General features: G+C 41.6%; 1 protein-coding gene across 7 annotated transcripts in view; it reads left to right on the top strand.

Annotated features, from left to right (window-relative positions):
• NF1 (neurofibromin 1) overlaps positions 1 to 26,851 on the top strand; it is a 1,508,106-nt gene that overhangs the window by 941,476 nt on the left and 539,779 nt on the right. For all 7 annotated transcript variants that reach the window (XM_053707520.1, XM_053707522.1, XM_053707523.1 and 4 more), the window contains 2 exons: positions 5,883 to 6,041; positions 6,982 to 7,079. In XM_053707520.1, coding sequence (XP_053563495.1) covers positions 5,883 to 6,041; positions 6,982 to 7,079 — 257 coding nt within the window. The remainder of the gene's footprint in view (positions 1 to 5,882; positions 6,042 to 6,981; positions 7,080 to 26,851) is intronic.

A 26,851-nucleotide genomic window follows, 5' to 3' on the forward strand; every position in this document is an offset into this window, starting at 1 on the left:
CCTCCCCCGTTTCTTTAATCATTCCCACAAGATTTCAGATTGGCCCTAACGGAGCTGAGCATTGATTTTTGGATTTGCATGTGTTTTAAACAGTCAATTTATTTGGCTGTGATACCAGTTTTAATCCCCTAGGGGGCAACAAACAACCACAATGCAGATCTCATCATCAATATTGCTAACAATTTAATACATCCTTATGAAGTGATTATTTAACATATAACTTTTAACATTAATAAACCTCTCTTGTCAGCATCTATATTTCATTTAGCATAACAGAAAATTTACAATTTGACACCACACACCAGTATTTTATCAATTTCTATGATAAAATTGAAGATATCCATGTTTATGGCTAATATTCATAGGACATCTTCTGTCTGTAAAATAAAGAAACATTGTTGTGCAAAATGTGAGACATTTATACATCTATTTGCAGTATTTATCTAATATGTTACTGTTTCAGATCAATACACACATACACATATATATATATGTGTATATATATATATATATATATATATATATATATATATATATATATATATATATATATATATATATATATATGTGTGTGTGTGTTTAATATGATCTGTGTATTTTAAATTATTATGAGGATTTAGACACAATTTCTTTATCTTAGATCTCGTTTCTCATATGCTATAGGTAACTTGAGTTCAGATGTCTTCTCAACTGAGAATGTGTATCAGATCTCAGCAGGGACAATTTAGCACTTAGATGCGGACAGCTGGATCCTCTGAACAAGCCTGTATATTTCCTTGTTCTTGCAGATGGAGCAACTGGCTTTTTTTTTTAGATAAGGAAAAATTCTTTACCCAGGCTTCCTTTGAAATAGGTAATTGGGACAATCTGGTTTGCGATCTGATAGGAGCTTTAACTTCACACCTTAGGCAGGAAACCTTTGAAAGCAATTCCCTTGTTCTTGAAATCTGTGTTCCAGAACGAGAGGGGGGTTGTTTTACAGACAGTTTCACAAATAAAATGAGTTATTGGTCTTATCATAAATCTATGTGTAGATAAATATACATATATATATATATATATATATATATATATATATATATATATATATATATATATATATATATATATATAATAAAAAAACAAAATAAGTACAGGACAAATGGCTACTATTTTTTCCATAGAAAAAATAATAATCATAATTTTGAAAATTATATTTTGTAATGAGATGGTGCAGACCCTATAAAAAATTATCCTTCAACAAACTACAAGAAGAGAACAAGGACCAACAAAAATTTCTTATGGCCCTAAACAGATAGGGAATCAAGCACTCTTAAAAATTTCTCTAAAGTGTATAGCTTAATAAAAAAGTATGAAATAAATCTCTGACCAGTGCAATCACAGTAAACAATAAATGTTTTATTGATAATACAGAAAGAAATTATCCTAACTGTCCAAAGCGTAGCAATAGGCTACATGGAAACAGGCCTCAGGTATATATTAACATCACAAAGTGTAATATGTTGAACAAACAACTCGGTACATGTGGCCAATTAAAACCCTGAAGATGTGCACATCATAATCACAATGTTGGCAAGAATACAATCCAAAGTCACCTAGTACATTGCTACACCCAGGCTGTTCACGGTACCCAAGTCTGTACAAGGGATAGTTACCGGACAGGAAAATTATAGGGATCTAAGTAATGGTAGGTGCTTTGAAAAGATTTTAGGAACAACAATAACGGCAGTATATCAGCAGTTACATAGAATAGCATACATGTATTAAGAAGAGCTATTGCAGTAGTTTATAGCAATGAGATAGATAGTGGATCATATCAAATAAATCTTCCATATTAAAATGCCTAAACACAGCAGTTACATAGAAATGCCTGCACATATATATAGAAAATTCTTGCAGAAGATATATTGCTGAAAAAACAAACAAATCACACCAGGATGACTTTCCACATAAAGCGGTATTGTTTTCAGCACCAAACTTAGCATAAGTCCATAGGCATTCAAGATGGGATAAGTGCTGTCAAAGCTGCATGCATGATAGTGAATGTTAGAGCTGCAAGTATTGTATAAGAAGCGGCAAGCCAGCCGAATAGGCAGCAAGAGTCAGTCCAGGCTAACCCCCACATTCCGTATATAACCAGCTGTATTTCTTTACTGAGCAATGTTCATGCACTTATCTGAATTAAATGATGTCCACAGTGGAGGTCCTCTGTTTGTGATCAAGTTACCGGTTACCTCCTAGGATACTGCCTTGCAAGTAAGTCCCATAAAAAGGTTACTGAGCCAGTCGGAGTTCCACACGCTGAAACGCTGCAGCGTGGTTTAGACTGCTTGCCTACTTCCGGGTTGGTCACGTGTGCATCCGTGATCCAATGCCTACGATCTTGATCGTTTCACCCACAATGCCAAATGTTAGATGGGGCTTCCTCAGGGCGGATGGATCATAGCCCTGCAGGGAGGGAATATATCCACAGAGACACCTTCCATATTTAACCATTTGAGTACCCTAATAATTATGCACAGTAATAGTCACCTGCACACACAGATATCCCCCTAAAATAGCTGTAACTAAAAACAAACTAAAAACTACTTCCAAAACTATTCAGCTTTGATATTAATGGTTTTTTTTGGGTTCATTGAGAACATGGTTGTTGTTCAATAATAAAATTAATCCTCAAAAATACAACTTGCCTAATAATTCTGCACTCCCTGTATATATATATGCAGGCATTTCTATGTAACTGCTGTGTTTAGGCATTTTAATATGGAAGATTTATTTGATATGATCCACTATGTATCTCATTGCTATAAACTACTGCAATAGCTCTTCTTCATACTTGTATGCTATTCTATGTAACTGCTGATATACTGCCGTTATTGTTGTTCCTGAAATCTTTTCAAAGCACCTACCATTACTTAGATCCCTATAAGTTTCCTGTCCGGTAACTATCCCTTGTACAGACTTGGGTACCGTGTACAGCCTGGGTGTAGCAATGTACTAGGTGACTTTGGACAGTTAGGATAATTTCTTTCTGTATTATCAATAAAACATTTATTGTTTACTGTGATTGCACTGGTCAGAGATTTATTTCATACTTTTTATTAAGCTATACACTTTAGAGAAATTTTTAAAAGAGTGCTTGATTCCCTATCTGTTTAGGGCCATAAGAAATTTTTGTTGGTCCTTGTTTTCTTCTTGTAGTTTGTTGAAGGATATATATATATATATATATATATATATATATATATATATATATATATATATATATATACACACACACACACACAGTGGGCAAAAAAGTATTTAGTCAGCCACCAATTATGCAAGTTCTCCCACTTAAGAAGATGAGGTATGCCTCAACTATGAGAGACAAAATGTGGAAACAAATCCAGACAATCACATTGTCTGATTTGGAAAGAATTTATTTGCATATTATGGTGGAAAATAAGTATTTGGTCAATATCAAAAGTTCATCTCAATACTTAGTTATATATCCTTTGTTGGCAATGACAGAGGTAAACGTTTTCTGTAAGTCTTCACAAGGTTGTCACACACTGTTGCTGGTATGTTGACCCATTCCTGCATGCAGATCTCCTCTAGAGCAGTGATGTTTTGGGACTATCGCTGGGCAACACGGACTTTCAACTCCTTCCAAAGGTTTTCTATGGGGTTGAGATCTGGAGACTGGCTAGGCCACTCCAGGACCTTGAAATGCTTCTTGCGAAGCCACTCCTTCATTGCCCGGGTGGTGTGTTTGGGATCATTGTCATGCTGAAAGACCCAGCCACGTTTCATCTTCAATGCCCTTGCTGATGGAAGGAGGTTTGCACTCAAAATCTCATGATACATGGCCCCATTCATTCTTTCATGTACACGGATCAGTAGTCCTGCTCCCTTTGCAGAGAAACAGCCTCAAAGCATGATGTTGCCACCCCCATACTTCACAGTAGGTATGGTGTTCTTTGGTTGCAACTCAGCATTCTTTCTCCTCCAAACACGACGAGTTGTGTTTCTACCAAACAGTTCGACTTTGGTTTAATCTGACCATAAGACATTCTCCCAATCCGCTTCTCGATCATCCAAATGATCTCTAGCATACTTCAGACGGGCCCGGACATGTACTGGCTTAAGCAGGGGGACACGCCTGGCACTGCAAGATCTGAGTCCCTGGCGGCGTAGTGTGTTACTGATAGTATCCTTTGTTACGTTGGTCCCAGCTCTCTGCAGGTCATTCACTAGGTCCCCCGTGTGGTTCTGGGATGTTTGCTCACTGTTCTTGTGAACATTTTGACCCCACGGGGTGAGATCTTGCGTGGAGACCCAGATCGAGGGAGATTATCAGTGGTCTTGTATGTCTTCCATTTTCTAATTATTGCTCCCACAGTTGATTTCTTCACACCAAGCTGCTTGCCTATTGCAGATTCAGTCTTCCCAGTCTGGTGCAGGTCTACAATTTTGTTTCTGGTGTCCTTCGACAGCTCTTTGGTCTTCACCATAGTGGAGTTTGGAGAGTGACTGGTTGAGGTTATGGACAGGTGTCTTTTATACTGATATGTTCAAACAGGTGCCATTAATACAGGTAATGAGTGGAGGACAGAGGAGCCTCTTAAAGAAGAAGATACAGGTCTGTGAGAGCCAGAAATCTTGCTTGTTTGTATGTGACCAAATACTTATTTTCCACCATAATATGCAAATAAATTCTTTCCAAATCAGACAATGTGATTGTCTGGATTTGTTTCCACATGTTGTCTCTCATAGTTGAGGTATACCTATTATAAAAATTACAGGCCTCTCTCATCTTCTTAAGTGGGAGAACTTGCTCAATTGGTGAATGACTAAATACTTGTTTGCCCCACTGTGTATATATATATATATATATATATATTATTTAATAATACTCAAATATCCTGACAGGGTCTCATACCCATCTAGTTAATTTAGACGGGGAGATAGAGGCTGTAGAGTAGCACCCTCCCACACCACTAGAAATCACTTTGTTTCTAGTGGGGCAGGTTATCACCATTTTTAATCGTGATGAGATGCATATTAAGTGGGCAAGTTGAAATAACACAGTATGAACTTTCAAATGAGGGTTCACTTGTCCCTCTATCCCAAGTGGGGGGAGATGGGGGCTCCATTAGAGCCCCCTTGAGTTAAACAGCATTTTAAATGCTGTTGTAGGTATTCACCATTTGTACCGCAATCACCTCCAACTTACAGGTGCCAGGTACTGAGGGACTGCAATCACATTTTCCTATCTTCAGTAGGGAGTCCTCAGGATCCAGATCAGAAGTGTGAAACCCCTTAGATTGTGAAACCTGTGTTTGTCATCTGCACTGCAGGAGAGATGTGTGTGATGAAAATGCTTTCTCATGTGCATCTTTAAGGTTAAACTCTCAACATAACTAACTGTAGAAAAAATGTAACGTTTTCTAATGCATCAATAATATATGGGTTTCTAATGGAGTTTTTATTACATATTTGCTGAGTGAAACTTTGCTCAGTGTTCTACAAATTTCTCCAGAGCTCACACAAAATACTGTGAATATAAGAAATTAACAGACACTTGAATTTTGGCATGTACAGACTAATAATAAACTAGAAAACTATACTTTCACTGTAATAATATAACCCAGAGCTCCCCGATTAGGACTTATTAATCTACACTCGCACCTGCAAGTTTTGGTTTGTAATAAGTTTGGGCTTGTTTGAATACATTGAAAGCAATAACTGTTAAACAAAATCATGTATTTTAAGATAACTCAAATTGTTTTGGAAAATTCAAGTTCACTTTAATTATACAGCTTTGTCAGATTTCATATTTTATTTAAATTGGTATGCTTAGTATTCTGTCTTTTTTTTTTTTTTTTTTTTTTTTTTAGGTTGTAAGTCAGAGGTTTCCACAAAATAGCATTGGAGCTGTTGGAAGTGCCATGTTCCTCAGGTTCATCAATCCTGCCATCGTCTCCCCTTATGAAGCAGGAATTTTGGAGAAAAAGCCACCGGCAAGGATAGAACGTGGCTTGAAGTTAATGTCAAAGGTAACCTATTCAATTATTAAATTGTTTACATTAAACAGTTCTCTAATATTTTCAGTGAACATGTATTTATACTGTGAACATCAAACCCAGCAGCCAGTAGTTTATATTTTTAGCAGAGCTGAGGTTTCTTTAAAAATAACAAGGAAAGGACTTTTTTGTTTATTTTTTCCCCCTTAAAGAAAATAACTTTTTTTCCCCTCTGCTAATGGGCTAGGGTTTTAAAGGTAAATTTAAAAAGTATTTGTAAGTACAGTAGGTTGCATAATTTTTTTAAGATGCAAAATAGTAAGGTAGTTTAAACCTTATATTTCATTTATAACTTTCGTTGATTAAACTAGAATTCCAGAGAGTGTGTGTTTGTGTGTATATATATGTATATTCAAGAATCATGAAGAATTCACACACTCGGCTTCCAGTGCCAACTACCAGGGTGTCAGGATAGGAAGGGGAGTCTCGTTCCCCCAAAAGTCACCTAATAAACATTTCTGCATTGTGTAAATATATATATGTATGTATGTATATTTTTTATATATTTGGTCCCATCATCAGTGGTTCACCCCTTTTCCTCACAATTTGGGTGCCATTCGATTTTTATTTTTTTTAATTATTTAAAAACAGTGTGTTTATACTTCTTGATCTAACATTTTTGGCTCCTACCAGTGGATCAAAGGATATGTGACAATATAATTGGTAATGCATCTTATTACCTCAACTGAGCTTCTTGGCAGGAACATATGGATTTGCAGATGTTGGATAGGCTATTTCTAGTACAGCTTACCTAACTGGTTGGGGGGGGGGGGGGCTGGCTGAGGAGTAGGTTCAGAAAGACATCTCTTGAACATAACTGGACTGTCAGGAACTATCCTTTTTTTTTTTTTTTTTTAAAGTGTTATGAAGATTGAACAGGTTTGTTACTACCACTTGACATTTTAATTTTCAGATTCTCCAAAGCATTGCCAATCATGTCCTGTTCACTAAAGAGGAGCACATGCGACCGTTTAATGAGTTTGTCAAAAGCAACTTTGACGCTGCGCGAAGGTAAGAATTGAATTCAAATCTTTCAATGGTTATTTTCACATGCATATAACCTTGTAATGTATGAATCTGTTTGCCTGATAATGGGATATATTCCTTGTCTCCCAGATCACTACGATATTTGAAGTTCAGTATTTTAAAAGTTATTAATGTGTAAACAATTGTTTTGTGTTATTCTTGATGGAGAGGCACACATTTTTAGACATAGCTGTACCGATCTTCACAAACATTGGTAGATGGATCATATAGGTTAGGGCAGGGGTGGGCAGCTATCGACACTTCAGATTTTATGGACTAGATCTCCCATAATGCTCTTTTAGCCATAATGTAGGTAAAGCATCATGGGAAATGTAGTCCTTAACATTTGGAGGTAATTGGCCACCCCTGAGTTAGGGCATTTATTTGTTGTTTTAAGAAAATTGTGGCTTTTAGTTTCGAAGCAATAGAATTTTAGGTTATGTTATAAAGATGTTTTATGGCCACAGAACTTTTGGAATTTATTCAAATGTTTGTTTAATATCAATGTAAACAATCCCAAGCCAACATAACTTTTAAATGTATTCTAAAATGTAGTGTCAATCCGAAAATACTTCAGTTATGGCAGTTATTTCATTTTAAAATAGTTAAAGAAACACAAAAGTCAAAATTAAGCTTTCATGATTCACATAGAACATGCAGTTTTGGGTGCACCCTCGTTTTGACTCTTTTCTTAGGTTTAAAATGGCATTTGTTTGGTGCGCTTTCAACTATAGCTGGTTATAGCAGGAGGGGGTAAATGTATACTCGTTCCCTAAGAGCTCACTTATTTTTTGGGGGGTTACTGTTACTTTGATTTTATAGACCATGGAATCTTCTGAATCTGTACCTAATTCTACTTTAGCTACTGTTCTCCATCCATTATTGTTGCTATTTATCCTCTTTACTGTTGCTATTTATTATAGCTATAACACATACATATGTTAACTAGTTTTAATTTTTTTTACTTGTCTTATTGTCGCAAATACTAGCAGCTTTTTCTCTATACATTTCCCTTTAACTGACAGTTGGAACATTTTATCCTCCCCACTGCATTATAAGTGCCTTTATTCAAATGCAAAATAGTCTTATTGTTTTTTTCTCTTGCAAGGTGTATCCAGTCCACGGATTCATCCTTACTTGTGGGATATTCTCCTTCTCTACAGGAAGTGGCAAAGAGAGCACACAGCAGAGCTGTCCATATAGCTCCCCCCAGCTAGCTCCACCCCCCAGTCATTCTCTTTGCCGCGTTAACGCACTAGGTTCTCTCTCTTGGAGGGTAAAGTGAATGTGGTGTTAGAATTGTAGTTTTATATCTTCAATCAAGAGTTTGTTATTTTTAAATGGTACCGGTTTGTACTATTTACTCTCTAGCAGAAAAGTGATGAAGATTTCTGCTGAGAGGAAAATTATTTTAGCATGTTGTAACTAAAATCCACTGCTGTACCCACACAGGACTGAGGAGTACCAGAAAACTTCAGTTGGGGGGAACAGTTTGCAGGCTTGACTGCAATGAGGTATGTTCAGTCATTTATTTCTAGACAAGACTGAGATAATGCTAGAAGACTGACAAGATCCCCATGTGGGGAGGGTAAGCTATGTTCTGAGACTTAGTATAGAATTGAATGCTTACATGACAGGGCTAAATAGGCTGGTTGACACTAAGGCAGGGTAATCGATTATTTATTAAAAAATACTCATTGGAGACACCTTTTTAGGCACTTGGAGTGTTTTACTGGGGTTATCCACATGGTATAAATTTAGTCACTTAGAAGTGATTTTTGTAGGCCTCACAACTCCGGAGTGGAGTGGGAGAGGCCTAATTTCGCGCCTCAGATGCGCACTTAGAATTGAGAGACTGTTTCATGCTGCTTCACATGGAGGGTCCAGCTGCTGATTGAGGGCCTAGAAGAAGCTTTATTTCTCCAACATTGGTGTGTCCGGTCCACGGCGTCATCCTTACTTGTGGGAATATCTCTTCCCCAACAGGAAATGGCAAAGAGTCCCAGCAAAAGCTGGCCATATAGTCCCTCCTAGGCTCCGCCCACCCCAGTCATTCTCTTTGCCGTTGCACAGGCAACATCTCCACGGAGATGGTTAAGAGTATGTGGTGTTTAGTTGTAGTTTTTTATTCTACTATCAAGAAAAACTGGTAGACACTTTTATGGGCAAAATCGATTGCTTTATTTGGGCATTTTATACATGTTTATGCTTGTAATTCACACTTATAAACTTGGGGAACGTTTTTTAACGTCAGGCACTGTGTTAGACACCTTTCCAGTCAGGAAGGGCCTTCCCAGTTGTAGGCTGAGCCTCATTTTCGCCCCATTACTGCGCAGTTACTTTTGAGAGCAAGACATGCAGATGCATGTGTGAGGATCTGAAAGTAGTTGGTAAAGTTCCTAGAAGGCTTCATTTGGTATCGTATTCCCCCCTGGGTTTGGTAAAGTCGCAGCAAAGGCTGTAGCTGGGACTGTAGAGGGGTTAAAACTGTAACCAGCTCCGGTTTCGTTATTTTAAGGGTTTAAAGCTCTGAAAATTGGTGTGCAATACTTTGAATGCTTTAAGACACGGTGGTGAAAATTTGGTAAATTTTGAACAATTCCTTCATACTTTTTCACATATTCAGTAATAAAGTGTGCACTGTTTAAAATTTAAAGAGACAGTAACGGTTTTGTTTTAAAACGGTTTTTGTGCTTTATTGACAAGTTTAAGCCTGTTTAACATGTCTGTACCTTCAGATAAGCTATGTTCTATATGTATGAAAGTCAATGTGTCTCCCCCTTCAAAATTATGTGATAATTGTGCCATAGCGTCCAAACAAAGTAAGGACAGTACTGCCACAGATAAATTGCCCAAGATGTTTCATCAGATGAAGGGAGTAGACATAGTTCTACATCATCTCCTTCTGTGTCTATGCCAGTTTTGCCCTCGCAGGAGGCCCCTAGTACTTCTAGCGCGCCAATGCTTATTACTATGCAACAATTGACGGCAGTAATGGATAACTCCATAGAAAATATTTCTCCTGTTAAGTGTAGTCAGTCCACGGGTCATCCATTACTTATGGAATATATCTCTTCCTAACAGGAAACTGCAAGAGAATTACCCAGCAGAGCTGCTATATAGCTCCTCCCCTCACATATCATACTCAGTCATTCTCTTGCAGCCTAACTAAAAAGGAAGCTGTGAGAGATCTGTGGTGTTTTTTAACTTAGTTTATTTTTACAATCAAAAGTTTGTTATTTTTAAATGGCACCGGAGTGTGCTGTTTATTCTCAGGCAGCATTAGAAGAAGAATCTGCCTGGGTTTTTTTCTATGGTCTTAGCAGACGTAACTAAGATCCACTGGCTGTTTCTCATCTGAGGAGTGAGGTAACTTCAGAGAAGGGGAATAGCATGCAGGGCTCCCCTGCAACAAATGAGGTATGTGCAGTAATTTATTTTCTGAGGAATGGAATTGACTGAGAAAATACTGCTGATACCATTGTAAAGTAAGTTCAGCCTTAAATGCAGTGATAGCGACTGGTATCAGGCTGATGTGTGTGTGTGTGTACACTGAATGTATTTTTCTAAGGAATGGAATTGATTCTGAAAATACTGTTAATACTGAAATAATGTATGAGCCTTAACTGCAGTAAAAACGACTGGTAGCAGGCTTATTAATAATAATACATAACTTTCAAATGTATGTTTAAAACGTTTACTGGCTCTTTAATCGTTTTTGTGAGGTACTTGGTGATAAAACTTATTAGGGCATGATTTTTACCACATGGCCATTTTTGTTTTCTGCATAGAAACAGTTTCTGAGCTTGCCCACTGTTGTAATATGAGTGGGAGGGGCCTATTTTAGCGCTTTTTTGCGCAGTAAAAATTCAGTCACAATCTGTCTACTTCATCCTCCATGATCCAGATCGTCTCTAGAGAGCTCAGGGGTCTTCAAAATCCATTTTGAGGGAGGTAATCAGGCACAGCAGTCCTGTGACAGTGTATTTGACTGTGAGAAAAACGTTAATTATATAATTGTTATCCGTTTTTGGGTACTAAGGGGTTAATCATCCATTTGCTGGTGGGTGCAATCCTTTGCTAACTTAATACATTTACTGTGAAAATTTGGTTGCTATAACTATTTTGGTCATTGTTATTTCAACTGTGTCAGTTTTTCTGTGCTTCTTAAAGGCACAGTAACATTTTTTATATTGTTTATGCTAGTCTCATTGCTAGTTTGTTTAAACATGTCTGACTCAGATGAATCTCTTTGTTCACTATGTTTAAAGGCCAATGTGGAGCCCAATAGAAATTTGTGTACTAATTGCATTGATGCTACTTTAAATAAAAGTCAATCTTTACATGTAAAGAAATTATCACCAGACGACGAGGGGGAAGTTATGCCGACTAACTCTCCTCACGAGTCAGTACCTTCGCCTCCCGCTCAGGAGGTGCGTGATTTTGTGGCGCCAAGTACATCAGGGAGGCCCTTACAAATCACTTTGCAAGACATGGCTACTGTTATGACAGAAGTATTATCTAAGTTGCCAGAATTAAGAGGCAAGCGCGATAGCTCTGGGTTAAGGATAGAGCGCGCGGATGAGATGAGAGCCATGTCAGATACTGCGTCACAGTTTGCAGAACGTGAGGACGGAGAGCTTCATTCTGTGGGTGACGGATCTGATCCAGGGAGACTGGATTCAGAGATTTCCAATTTTAAATTTAAGCTAGAGAACCTCCGCACATTGCTAGGGGAGGTATTAGCGGCTCTGAATGATTGTAACACGGTTGCAATTCCAGAGAAATTATGTAGGTTGGATAGATACTATGCGGTACCAGTGTGTACTGACGTATTTCCTATACCAAAAAGGCTTACAGAGATTATTAGCAAGGAGTGGGATAGGCCGGGTGTGCCTTTTACCCCTCCTCCCATATTTAGGAAAATGTTTCCTATTGACGCCACCACACAAGACTTATGGCAGACGGTCCCTAAGGTGGAGGGAGCAGTTTCTACTTTGGCTAAGCGTACCACTATCCCGGTGGAGGATAGTTGTGCCTTTTCAGATCCAATGGATAAAAAATTAGAGGGTTACCTTAAGAAAATGTTTGTTCAACAAGGTTTTATTTTACAGCCCCTCGCATGCATTGCGCCTGTCACTGCTGCGGCAGCATTCTGGTTTGAGTCTCTGGAAGAGGCCATTCGCTCAGATCCATTGGATGAAATAATCAACAAGCTTAAGACACTTAAGCTAGCTAACGCATTTGTTTCTGATGCCGTAGTGCATTTAACCAAACTTACGGCTAAGAACTCCGGATTCGCCATCCAAGCGCGCAGAGCGCTATGGCTTAAATCCTGGTCAGCTGACGTGACTTCTAAATCTAAATTGCTTAATATTCCTTTCAAAGGGCAGACCTTATTCGGGCCCGGCTTGAAAGAAATTATTGCTGACATTACGGGAGGTAAGGGCCATGCTCTACCTCAGGACAGGGCCAAATCAAAGGCCAAACAGTCTAATTTTCGTGCCTTTCGTAACTTCAAGGCAGGAGCAGCATCAACTTCCTCCGCTCCAAAACAGGAAGGAGCTGTTGCTCGTTACAGACAGGGCTGGAAAGTTAACCAGTCCTGGAACAGGGGCAAGCAGGCCAAGAAACCTGCTGCTAGTGGGGGGCAGACTTTCTCTCTTCGCCCAGGCTTGGGCAAGAGATGTCCAGGATCCCTGGGAGTTGGAGATCATATCTCAGGGATATCTCCTGGACTTCAAAACTTCTCCTCCACGGGGGAGATTTCATCTTTCAAGGTTATCAGCAAACCAAATAAAGAAAGAGGCGTTTCTACGCTGTGTACAAGACCTCTTACTAATGGGGGTAATCCACCCAGTTCTGCGGACGGAACACGGGCAGGGATTCTATTCAAACCTATTTGTGGTTCCCAAGAAAGAGGGAACCTTCAGGCCAATCTTGGACTTAAAAATCCTAAACAAATTTCTAAGGGTTCCATCATTCAAAATGGAAACTATTCGAACCATCCTTCCCATGATCCAAGAGGGTCAGTACATGACCACAGTGGATCTAAAGGATGCCTACCTTCACATACCGATTCACAAGGACCATTACCGGTATCTGAGATTTGCCTTCCTAGACAGGCATTACCAGTTTGTAGCTCTTCCCTTCGGATTAGCTACGGCTCCAAGAATCTTTACAAAAATTCTAGGATCACTTCTGGCGGTACTAAGACCGCGAGGCATAGCGGTGACTCCGTACCTAGACGACATTCTGATACAAGCGTCAAGTTTTCAAACTGCCAAGTCTCATACAGAGATAGTTCTGGCATTTCTGAGGTCGCATGGGTGGAAGGTGAACGTGGAAAAGAGTTCTCTATTACCACTTACAAGAGTTCCCTTTCTAGGGACTCTTATAGATTCTGTAGAGATGAAAATTTACCTGACAGAGGCCAGGTTATTAAAACTTCTAAATGCTTGCCGTGTCCTTCACTCCATTCCACACCCGTCAGTAGCTCAGTGCATGGAAGTAATCGGCTTAATGGTAGCGGCAATGGACATAGTACCATTTGCGCGCCTGCATCTCAGACCGCTGCAATTGTGCATGCTAAATCAGTGGAACGGGGATTACTCAGATTTGTCCCCCCTACTAAATCTGGATCAAGAGACCAGAGATTCTCTTCTATGGTGGCTTTCTCGGCCACATCTGTCCAAGGGGATGACCTTTCGCAGGCCAGATTGGACGATTGTAACAACAGACGCCAGCCTTCTAGGCTGGGGAGCAGTCTGGAATTCCCTGAAAGCTCAGGGATTATGGACTCAGGAGGAGAAACTCCTCCCAATAAATATTCTGGAGTTAAGAGCAATATTCAATGCTCTCCTAGCTTGGCCTCAGTTAGCAACTCTGAGGTTCATCAGGTTTCAGTCGGACAACATCACGACTGTGGCTTACATCAACCATCAAGGGGGAACCAGAAGTTCCCTAGCGATGTTGGAAGTCTCAAAGATAATTCGCTGGGCAGAGTCTCACTCTTGCCACCTGTCAGCGATCTACATCCCAGGCGTGGAGAACTGGGAGGCGGATTTTCTAAGTCGCCAGACTTTTCATCCGGGGGAGTGGGAGCTTCATCCGGAGGTCTTTGCTCAACTGATTCGTCGTTGGGGCAAACCAGATCTGGATCTCATGGCGTCTCGTCAGAACGCCAAGCTTCCTTGTTACGGATCCAGGTCCAGGGACCCGGGAGCAGTGCTGATAGATGCTCTGACAGCCCCTTGGGTCTTCAACATGGCTTATGTGTTTCCACCATTCCTGATGCTTCCTCGTTTGATTGCCAAGATCAAACAGGAGAGAGCTTCGGTGATTCTGATAGCGCCTGCGTGGCCACGCAGGACCTGGTATGCAGACCTAGTGGACATGTCGTCCTGTCCACCGTGGTCTCTGCCTCTGAGACAGGACCTTCTAATTCAGGGTCCTTTCAAACATCCAAATCTAATTTCTCTGAGGCTGACTGCATGGAGATTGAACGCTTGATTCTATCAAAGCATGGCTTCTCGGAGTCGGTTATTGATACCTTAATACAGGCTAGGAAGCCTGTTACCAGAAAAATTTACCATAAGATATGGCGTAAATATTTTCATTGGTGCGAATCCAAGAGTTACTCATGGAGTAAGGTTAGGATTCCTAGGATATTGTCCTTTCTACAAGAGGGTTTAGAAAAGGGCTTATCTGCTAGTTCGTTAAAGGGACAGATTTCTGCTCTGTCTATTCTGCTACCCAAACGTCTGGCTAAAGTTCCAGACGTTCAGGCTTTCTGTCAGGCTTTAACTAGGATTAAGCCTGTGTTTAAGTCTGTTGCTCCGCCGTGGAGCTTAAACTTAGTTCTTAATGTTCTTCAAGGCGTTCCATTTGAACCCCTTCATTCCATTGATATCAAGCTGTTATCTTGGAAAGTTCTGTTTTTGATGGCTATTTCCTCGGCTCGAAGAGTCTCTGAGTTATCTGCCTTACATTGTGATTCTCCTTATCTTATTTTTCATTCAGACAAGGTAGTCCTGCGTACTAAACCTGGGTTCTTACCTAAGGTAGTTACTAACAGGAATATCAATCAAGAGATTGTTGTTCCATCTCTGCGTCCTAACCCTTCTTCAAAGAAGGAACAACTTTTGCATAATCTGGACGTAGTCCGTGCCCTGAAATTCTATTTGCAGGCAACTAAGGATTTTCGTCAAACTTCTTCCCTGTTTGTCGTTTACTCTGGACAGAGGAGAGGTCAAAAGGCTTCGGCTACCTCTCTCTCTTTTTGGCTTCGTAGCATAATACGCTTAGCCTATGAGACTGCTGGACAGCAGCCTCCTGAAAGGATTACAGCTCATTCTACTAGAGCTGTGGCTTCCACCTGGGCCTTTAAAAATGAGGCCTCTGTTGAACAGATTTGCAAGGCTGCGACTTGGTCTTCGCTTCACACTTTTTCAAAATTTTACAAATTTGACACACTTGCTTCGTCGGAGGCTATTTTTGGGAGAAAGGTACTTCAGGCAGTGGTTCCTTCTGTTTAATGTTCCTGCCTTGTCCCTCCCTTCATCCGTGTACTTTAGCTTTGGTATTGGTATTCTATAAGTAATGGATGACCCGTGGACTGACTACACTTAACAGGAGAAAACATCATTTATGCTTACCTGATAAATTCCTTTCTCCTGTAGTGTAGTCAGTCCACGGCCCGCCCTGTTTTTACGGCAGGTCTAAATTTTAATTAAACTCCAGTCACCACTGTACCCTGTGGTTCCTCCTTTCTCGTCTGCTTTGGTCGAATGACTGAGTATGATATGTGAGGGGAGGAGCTATATAGCAGCTCTGCTGGGTAATTCTCTTGCAGTTTCCTGTTAGGAAGAGATATATTCCATAAGTAATGGATGACCCGTGGACTGACTACACTACAGGAGAAAGGAATTTATCAGGTAAGCATAAATTATGTTTTTATCCAAAATGCCTGCATATCAGAGAAAGCGCGATTGCTCTGTTTTAAACACTGAAGAGCAGGAGGGCGCTGATGATTTTGCTCTGTCATACCCTCACACCAATCTGAAGCGGCCATGAGGGAGGTTTTGTCAGATGGGGAAATTTCAGATTCAGGAAAAATTTCTCAACAGGCTGAACCTGATGTTGTGACATTTAAATTTAAATTAGAGCATCTCCGCGCACTGCTTAAGGAGGTGTTATCTACTCTGGATGATTGTGACAACCTGGTCATTCCAGAAAAATTATGCAAGATGGACAAGTTCCTAGAGGTTCCGGTGCACCCCAACGCTTTTCCTATACCCAAGCGGGTGGCGGACATAGTGTATAAGGAGTGGGAGAAACCCGGCATACCTTTTGTCCCCCCTCCTATATTTAAGAAATTATTTCCTATGGTCGACCCCAGAAAGGACTTATGGCAGACAGTCCCTAAGGTCGAGGGGGCAGTTTCTACTCTAAACAAGCGCACTACTATTCCTATCGAGGATAATTGTGCTTTCAAAGATCCTATGGATAAAAAATTGGAGGGTTTGCTTAAAAAGATTTTTGTACAGCAAGGTTACCTCCTGCAACCCATTTCGTGCATTGTTCCTGTCACTACAGCAGCGTGGTTCTGGTTCGAGGAACTAGAAAAGTCGCTCAGTAGAGAGACTCCATATGAGGAGGTTATGGACAGAGTTCACGCACTTAAGTTGGCTAATTCTTTTATTTTAGATGCCACTTTGCAATTAGCTAGATTAGCGGCAAAAAAATCAGGGTTTTTCAATTGTGGTGCGCAGAGCGCTTTGGCTAAAGTCTTGGTCAGTGGATGTATCATCCAAGACAAAATTGCTTAATATCCCCTTCAAGGGTAAAACTCTCTTTGGGCCAGAATTGAAAGAGATTATCTCAGACATCACTGGGGGAAAGGGCCACGCCCTCCCACAAGATTGGCCTTTCAAAGCCAAGAATAAGTCTAATTTTCGTTCCTTTCGTAATTTCAGGAACGGACCGGCCTCTAATTCTGTATCCTCTAAGCAAGAGGGTAATGCTTCACAAACCAAACCAGCCTGGAAACCGATGCAAGGCTGGAACAAGGGTAAGCAGGCCAAGAAGCCTGCTGCTGCTAACAAAACAGCATGAAGGAGTAGCCCCCGATCCGGGACCGGATCTAGTAGGGGGCAGACTCTCTCTCTTTGCTCAGGCTTGGGCAAGAGATGTTCAGGATCCCTGGACACTAGAAATAGTTTCTCAGGGTTATCTTCTGGAATTCAAGGAACTACCCCCAAGGGGAAGGTTCCACATGTCTCACTTATCCTCAAACCAAATAAAGAGACAGGCATTCTTACATTGTGTAGAAGACCTGTTAAAGATGGGAGTGATACACCCAGTTCCATCGGCGGAACAAGGAATGGGATTTTACTCAAATCTGTTTGTAGTTCCCAAAAAAGAGGGAACTTTCAGACCAATTCTGGATTTAAAGATCCTAAACAAATTTCTCAGAGTACCATCGTTCAAAATGGAAACCATTCGAACGATTCTACCTACAATCCAGGAAGGTCAATTTATGACTACCGTGGATCTAAAGGATGCGTATCTACATATTCCTATCCACAAAGAACATCATCAGTTCCTAAGGTTCGCCTTTCTGGACAAACATTACCAGTTTGTGGCCCTCCCATTCGGGTTAGCCACTGCTCCAAGGATTTTCACAAAGGTACTCGGGTCCCTTCTAGCGGTTCTAAGACCAAGGGGCATTGCAGTAGTACCGTACTTGGACGACATTCTAATACAAGCGTCGTCTCTTTCAAAGGCAAAGGCTCACACAGACATCGTTCTGGCCTTTCTCAGATCTCACGGATGGAAGGTGAACATAGAAAAAAGTTCCCTGTCTCCGTCGACAAGAGTTCCCTTCTTGGGAACAATAATAGATTCTTTAGAAATGAGGATTTTCCTGACAGAAGTCAGAAAGTCAAAACTTCTAAACGCTTGTCAAGTTCTTCATTCTATTCCTCGTCCTTCCGTAGCTCAGTGCATGGAAGTAGTAGGGTTGATGGTTGCAGCAATGGACATAGTTCCTTTTGCGCGAATTCATCTAAGACCATTACAACTGTGCATGCTGAAACAGTGGAATGGGGACTATACAGACTTGTCTCCAGTGATTCAAGTAGATCAGAAGGCCAGAGACTCACTCCGTTGGTGGCTAACCCTGGACCACCTGTCCCAGGGAATGAGCTTCCGCAGACCAGAGTGGGTCATCGTCACGACCGACGCCAGTCTAGTGGGCTGGGGCGCGGCTGGGAATCCCTGAAAGCTCAGGGACTTTGGTCTCGGGAAGAGTCTCTTCTCCCGATAAACATTCTGGAATTAAGAGCGATATTCAATGCTCTCAGGGCTTGGCCTCAACTAGCAAAGGCCAGATTCATAAGATTCCAATCAGACAACATGACGACTGTTGTCTGATTGGTTCCTTGCTACGGGTCCAGATCCAGGGATCCCAAAGCAACTCTAGTAGATGCACTAGTAGCGCCTTGGACCTTAGACCTAGCTTATGTGTTTCCAACATTTCCTCTCATTACCAGGCTGGTAGCCAGGATCAAGCAGGAGAGGGCCTCTGTGATCTTGATAGCTCCTGCGTGGCCACGCAGGACTTGGTATGCAGACCTGGTGAATATGTCATCGGTTCCACCATGGAAGCTACCTTTGAGACAGGACCTTCTTGTACAGGGTCCATTCGAATATCCAAATCTGGTCTCCCTCCAGCTGACGGCTTGGAGATTGAACGCTTGATTCTATCAAAGCGTGGGTTTTCAGATTCTGTGATAGATACTCTGGTTCAAGCCAGAAAACCGGTAACTAGAAAAATTTACCATAAAATATGGAAAAGATATATCTGCTGGTGTGAATCCAAGGGATTCCCATGGAATAAGATCAAAAATCCTAAGATCCTTTCCTTTCTACAAGAAGGTTTGGATAAAGGATTATCAGCGAGTTCTCTAAAGGGACAGATTTCTCTTGTTAAGTGTAGTCAGTCCACGGGTCATCCATTACTTATGGGATATATTCTCCTTCCCAACAGGAAGTTGCAAGAGGATCACCCAAGCAGAGCTGCTATATAGCTCCTCCCCTCACATGTCATACCCAGTCATTCTCTTGCAACACTCAACAAAGAAGGAGGTCGTGAGAGGAGTTAGGAGTTTTTTAATTAGTTATTCTTCAATCAAAGGTTTGTTATTTTAAATGGCACCGGAGTGTGCTGTTTTTTCTCTCAGGCAGTATTGGAAGAAGAATCTGCCTGCGTTTTCTATGATCTTAGCAGACGTAACTAAGATCCACTGGCTGTTCTCGCACATTCTGAGGAGTGGGGTAACTTCAGAAAAGGGAATAGCATGCGGGGTCCCCTGCAAATTAGGTATGTGCAGTAAAATATTTTCTAGGAATGGAATTGACTAAGAAAACACTGCCGATACCCATATGATGTAAGTACAGCCTAAAATGCAGTAGTAGCGACTGGTATCAGGCTGGTAAATGTATACACAGTAGAGTTATTTTCTATGGAATAGATTTTGACTGGTAATACTGTAATAATGTATGAGCCTTAACTGCAGTAGAAGCGACTGGTAGCAGGCTTAGTGATAACTTTACAAAACATATGAAATGTTGTTTTTAAAACGTTTACTGGCATGTTAATCGTTTTGTGAGGTACTTGGTGATAAATCTCTTTGGGCATGATTTTTTTCCACATGGCTAACGTATATTTCTGCATAGAAACCATTATAGCTGGTCTCCCACTGTGTAATATGACTGGGAGGGGCTTTGTGTTAGCAGCTTGTTGCACAGTTAAAATTCAATCATAGTCTTCCTGTTTCTTCCTCCTTGATCCAGGACGTCTCCGGAGAGCTCAGGGGTCTTCAAAATTTATATTTGAGGGAGGTAATCAGTCACAGCAGACCTGTGACAGTGTGTTTGACTGTGATAAAAACGTTAACTGTTAATTTGTTTATTTTGGGTATTAAGGGGTTAATCATCCGTTACTAGTGGGTGCAATCCTCTGCTGATTTCATACATTTAATGTAAAATTTGGTTGCTATAACTGAATTTGTTCATTGTTATTCAACTGTAATTGTCTTTGTGTGTTTTAAAAGCGCAGCAGCGTTTTTTACATTGCTGGAAAATTTTCTGAAAGTAATTTCCAGGCTTGCTAGCCTCATTGCTAGTCTGTTTAAACATGTCTGATACAGATGAATCTGCTTTTAACCAATGTGGAGCCCAATAGAAATATGTGTACCAATTGTATTGATATTACTTTAAATAAAGGTCAATCTTTACCGGTAAAAAAATTATCACCAGACATCGAGGGGGAAGTTATGCCGCCTAACTCTCCTCACGTGTCAGTACCTGCACCTCCCGCTCAGGAGGTGCGTGATGTTGTGTGCGCCAAGTATATCAAGGCCCTTACAAATCACTTTACAAGATATGGCTAATGTTATGAAAGAAGTATTATCTAATTTGCCTGAGTTAAGAGGCAAGCGCGATAGCTCTGGGTTAAGGACAGAGCGCGCTGATGACACGAGAGCCATGTCCGATACTGCGTCACAATTTGCAGAACATGAGGACGGAGAGCTTCATTCTGTGGGTGACGGATCTGATCCAGGGAGACCGGATTCAGAAATTTCAAATTTTAAATTTAAGCTTGAGAACCTCCGCGTATTACTAGGGGAGGTGTTAGCGGCTCTGAATGATTGTGACACGGTCGCGATCCCAGAGAAGTTATGTAGGCTGGATAAATACTATGCGGTGCCGGTGTGTACTGACGTTTTTCCTATACCTAAAAGGCTTACAGAGATTATTAGCAAGGAGTGGGATAGACCTGGTGTGCCCTTTTCCCCTCCTCCGATATTTAGAAAAATGTTCCCAATAGACGTTACCACACGAGACTAATGGCAGACGGTCCCTAAGGTGGAGGGAGCAGTTTCTACTTTAGCTAAACGCACCACTCTCCCGGTGGAGGATAGTTGTGCTTTCTCAGATCAAATGGATAAAAAATTAGAAGGATACCTTAAGAAAATGTTTGTTCAACAAGGTTTTATATTACAGCCCCTTGCATGCATTGCGCCCGTCACTGCTGCGGCGGCTTTCTGCTTTGAGTCTCTAGAAGAGGCCATTCGCATAGCACCATTGGATGAGATTATGAACAAGCTTAAAGCACTTAAGCTAGCTAATGCATTTGTTTCGGACGCCGTTGTGCACTTAACCAAACTAACGGCTAAGAACTCCGGTTTTGCCATCCAGGCGCGCAGAGCGCTATGGCTTAAATCCTGGTCAGCAGATGTGACTTCTAAATCTAAATTGCTTAATATTCCTTTCAAAGGGCAAACCTTATTCGGGCCCGGTTTGAAAGAAATTATTGCTGACATTACGGGAGGTAAAGGTCACTCCCTTCCTCAGGATAGGGCCAAATCAAAGGCCAAACAGTCTAATTTTCGTGCCTTTCGTAACTTCAAGGCAGGAGCAGCATCAACTTCCTCCGCTCCAAAACAGGAAGGAACTGCTGCTCGTTACAGACAGGGTTGGAAAAGCAACCAATCCTGGAACAAGGGCAAGCAGGCCAGAAAGCCTACTTCTGCCCCTAAGACAGCATGAAGGAAGGGCCTCCTATCCGGAAACGGATCTAGTGGGGGGCAGACTTTCTCTCTTCGCCCAGGCTTGGGCAAGAGATGTCCAGGATCCCTGGGCGTTGGAGATCATATCTCAGGGATACCTTCTGGACTTCAAAACTTCTCCTCCACAAGGGAGATTTCATCTGTCAAGGTTATCAGCGAACCTAATAAAGAAAGAGGCATTTCTACAATGTGTGCAAGACCTCTTAGTAATGGGAGTGATCCACCCAGTTCCGCGAACGGAACAAGGGCAAGGGTTTTACTCAAATCTGTTTGTGGTTCCCAAAAAAGAGGGGACCTTCAGACCAATCTTGGACTTAAAGATCTTAAACAAGTTCCTAAGAGTTCCATCGTTCAAAATGGAAACTATTCGAACCATCCTACCCATGATCCAAGAGGGTCAGTATATGACCACAGTGGACTTAAAGGATGCGTACCTTCACATACCGATTCACAAGGATCATTATCGGTACCTAAGGTTTGCCTTTCTAGACAGTTATTACCAGTTTGTAGCTCTTCCCTTTGGGTTAGCTACGGCCCCGAGAATTTTTACAAAGGTTCTGGGCTCACTTCTGGCGGTACTAAGACCGCGAGGCATATCGGTGGCTCCGTACCTAGACGACATTCTGATACAAGCGTCGAGTTTTCAAAATGCAAAGTCTCATACAGAGATAGTATTTCTTGCATTTCTGAGGTCGCATGGGTGGAAAGTGAACGTGGAAAAGAGTTCTCTGTTACCACTCACAAGGGTTCCTTTTCTAGGGACTCTGATAGATTCTGTAGAGATGAAAATTTACCTGACGGAGTCCAGGTTATCAAAGATTCTAAATGCTTGCCGTGTCCTTCATTCCATTCCAAGGCCATCAGTAGCTCAGTGCATGGAAGTAATCGGCTTAATGGTCGCGGCAATGGACATAGTGCCATTTGCGCGCCTGCATCTCAGAACGCTGCAATTATGCATGCTAAGTCAGTGGAATGGGGATTATTCAGATCTATCCCCTCTACTGAATCTGGACCAGGAGGCCAGAGATTCTCTTCTCTGGTGGTTGTCGCGGGTTCATCTGACCAAAGGAATGACTTTTCGCAGGCCAGATTGGACGATTGTAACAACAGATGCCAGCCTTCTAGGCTGGGGTGCAGTCTGGAACTCCCTGAAGGCTCAGGGATCGTGGACTCAGGAGGAGAAACTCCTCCCAATAAATATTCTGGAATTAAGAGCAATATTCAATGCTCTTCTAGCTTAGCCTCAGTTAGCGACACTGAGGTTCATCAGATTTCAGTCGGACAACATCACGACTGTGGCTTACATCAACCATCAAGGGGGAACCAGGAGTTCCCTAGCGATGTTAGAAGTCTCAAAGATAATTCGCTGGGCAGAGTCTCACTCTTGCCACCTGTCAGCGATCCACGTCCCAGGAGTGGAGAACTGGGAGGCGGACTTTCTAAGTCGCCAGACTTTTCATCCGGGGGAGTGGGAACTTCATCCGGAGGTCTTTGCTCAACTGATTCAGCGTTGGGGCAAACCCGAACTTGATCTCATGGCGTCTCGCCAGAACGCCAAGCTTCCTTGTTACGGATCCAGATCCAGGGACCCGGGAGCGGTGCTGGTAGATGCTCTAGCAGCCCCTTGGGTTTTCAAGATGGCTTATGTGTTTCCTCCGTTTCCGTTGCCAGAATCAAACAGGAGAGAGCATCTGTGATTCTGATAGCACCTGCGTGGCCACGCAGGACCTGGTATGCAGACCTAGTGGACATGTCGTCCTGTCCTCCATGGTCTCTGCCTCTGAGGCAGGACCTTCTAATTCAGGGTCCTTTCAACCATCCAAGCCTAATTTCTCTGAAACTGACTGCATGGAGATTGAACGCTTGATTCTATCAATCAAAGCGTGGTTTCTCGGAGTCGGTTATTGATACATTAATACAAGCTCGGAAACCTGTTACCAGAAAAATTTACCATAAGATATGGCGTAAATATTTATATTGGTGTGGATCCAAGGTCAGGATTCCTAGGTTTTTGTGTTTTCTACAAGAGGGTTTAGAAAAGGGTTTATCTGCTAGTTCCTTAAAGGGACAGATTTCTGCTCTGTCTATACTTTTACACAAACGTCTGGCAGAAGTTCCAGACGTTCAGGCTTTTTGTCAGGCTTTAGCTAGGATTAAGCCTGTGTTTAAGACTGTTGCTCCGCCGTGGAGCTTAAACTTAGTTCTTAAAGTTCTTCAATGTGTTCCATTTGAACCCCTTCATTCCATTGATATTAAGCTGTTATCTTGGAAAGTTCTGTTTTTGATGGCTATTTCCTCGGCTCGAAGAGTCTCTGAGTTATCTGCCTTACATTGTGATTCTCCTTATCTGATTTTTCATTCAGACAAGGTAGTTCTGCGTACTAAACCTGGGTTTTTACCTAAGGTAGTTTCTAATAGGAATATCAATCAAGAGATTGTTGTTCCATCATTATGTCCTAATCCTTCTTCAAAGAAGGAACGTCTTTTGCATAATCTGGACGTAGTCCGTGCCCTGAAGTTCTATTTACAGGCAACTAAGGATTTTCGGCAAACTTCTTCTCTGTTTGTCGTTTATTCTGGACAGAGGAGAGGCCAAAAGGCTTCGGCCACCTCTCTTTCTTTTTGGCTCCGTAGCATAATACGTTTAGCCTATGAGACTGCTGGACAGCAGCCCCCTGAAAGAATTACAGCTCATTCCACTAGAGCTGTGGCTTCCACCTGGGCCTTTAAGAATGAGGCCTCTGTTGAACAGATTTGCAAGGCTGCAACTTGGTCTTCACTTCATACCTTTTCAAAATTTTACAAATTTGACACTTTTGCTTCTTCGGAGGCTGTTTTTGGGAGAAAGGTTCTACAGGCAGTGGTTCCTTCTGTTTAAGTGTTCCTGCCTTGTCCCTCCCATCATCCGTGTACTTTAGCTTTGGTATTGGTATCCCATAAGTAATGAATGACCCGTGGACTGACTACACTTAACAAGAGAAAACATAATTTATGCTTACCTGATAAATTTATTTCTCTTGTAGTGTAGTCAGTCCACGGCCCGCCCTGTCTTTTAAGGCAGTTCTAAATTTTAATTAAAACTCCAGTCACCACTGCACCCTATAGTTTCTCCTTTCTCGTCTTGTTTCGGTCGAATGACTGGATATGACATGTGAGGGGAGGAGCTATATAGCAGCTCTGCTTGGGTGATCCTCTTGCAACTTCCTGTTGGGAAGGAGAATATATCCCATAAGTAATGGATGACCCGTGGACTGACTACACTACAAGAGAAATAAATTTATCAGGTAAGCATAAATTATGTTTTCTGCTTTATCTGTCTTACTACACAAACGACTGGCAGCTGTGCCAGATGTTCAAGCATTTGTTCAGGCTCTGGTTAGGATCAAGCCTGTTTACAGACCTTTGACTCCTCCCTGGAGTTTAAATCTAGTTCTTTCAGTTCTCCAAGGGGTTCCGTTTGAACCTTTACATTCCATAGATATTAAGTTGTTGGAAAGTTCTGTTTTTGGTTGCTATTTCTTCTGCTAGAAGAGTTTCTGAGTTATCTGCTCTGTAGTGTACACCGCCCTATCTGGTGTTCCATTCAGATAAGGTTGTTTTGCGTACTAAGCCTGGTTTTCTTCCAAAGGTTGTTTCCAACAAAAATATTAACCAGGAGATAGTTGTACCTTCTTTGTGTCCGAATCCAGTTTCAAAGAAGGAACGTTTGCTACACAATTTAGATGTAGTCCGTGCTCTAAAGTTTTATTTAGAAGCTACAAAAGAGTTCAGACAAACATCTTCTCTGTTTGTCGTCTATTCTGGTAAAAGGAGAGGTCAAAAAGCGACTTCTACCTCTCTTTCCTTTTGGCTTAAAAGCATCATCCGATTGGCTTACGAGACTGCCGGACGGCAGCCTCCTGAAAGAATCACAGCTCACTCTACTAGGGCTGTGGCTTCCACATGGGCCTTCAAGAACGAGGCTTCTGTTGATCAGATATGTAAGGCAGCGACTTGGTCTTCACTGCACACTTTTGCCAAATTTTACAAATTTGATACTTTTGCTTCTTCGGAGGCTATTTTTGGGAGAAAGGTTTTGCAAGCCGTGGTGCCTTCTGTTTAGGTAACCTGATTTGCTCCCTCCCTTCATCCGTGTCCTAAAGCTTTGGTATTGGTTCCCACAAGTAAGGATGACGCCGTGGACCGGACACACCAATGTTGGAGAAAACAGAATTTATGCTTACCTGATAAATTACTTTCTCCAACGGTGTGTCTGGTCCACGGCCCGCCCTGGTTTTTTAATCAGGTTTGATTAATTATTTTCTCTAACTACAGTCACCACGGCACCCTATAGTTTCTCCTGTTTTTCCTCCTGTCCGTCGGTCGAATGACTGGGGTGGGCGGAGCCTAGGAGGGACTATATGGCCAGCTTTTGCTGGGACTCTCTGCCATTTCCTGTTGGGGAAGAGATATTCCCACAAGTAAGGATGACGCCGTGGACCGGACACACCGTTGGAGAAAGTAATTTATCAGGTAAGCATAAATTCTGTTTTCCCCAAAACTGATCCCTATGGGCAGGTAGGGCCACAGCAGTAAGCTGTGGCAAGGTGCTGTAGTTTGTTAACCGGTTGTTGGCTTTAGGCTGCTCCGGTTTGGGCATTAAGGGGTTAATCGTTCTGAAACTTGCTGTGCAATCTTATTAAAGCCTTAGGTACATACAAATTTCAAAAGGATTGGTGCATTTTTCACTGTTTTGTAAAATTGTGTGCTCTTTTTATTACTTAAAGGCACAGTAACGTTTTTTTCAAATTGTGTTTTTTATTTGATTAAAGTGCTTGTGTATGCTACTAGTCTGTTAAACATGTCTGACACTAAGGAAAATCCTTGTTCAATGTGTTTAGAAGCCATGGTGGAACCCCCTCTCAGAATGTGTCCCAATTGCACTAATATGTCTATACACTTTAAAGATCATATTGTTGCACTTAAAAATGTGGCCCAAGATGATTCTCAGACTGAAGGTAATGAGGATAGTCCGTCTACCTCTCCCCATGTGTCACAACCAGTTACGCCCGCGCAAGCGACGCTTAGTGCCTCTAGTGCGTCTGCCCCTATTACATTGCAGCAACTAGTGACAGTTATGGA

This window comes from Bombina bombina, chromosome 3, assembly GCF_027579735.1.
Source record: "Bombina bombina isolate aBomBom1 chromosome 3, aBomBom1.pri, whole genome shotgun sequence".
Lineage (NCBI taxonomy): Eukaryota > Metazoa > Chordata > Amphibia > Anura > Bombinatoridae > Bombina > Bombina bombina.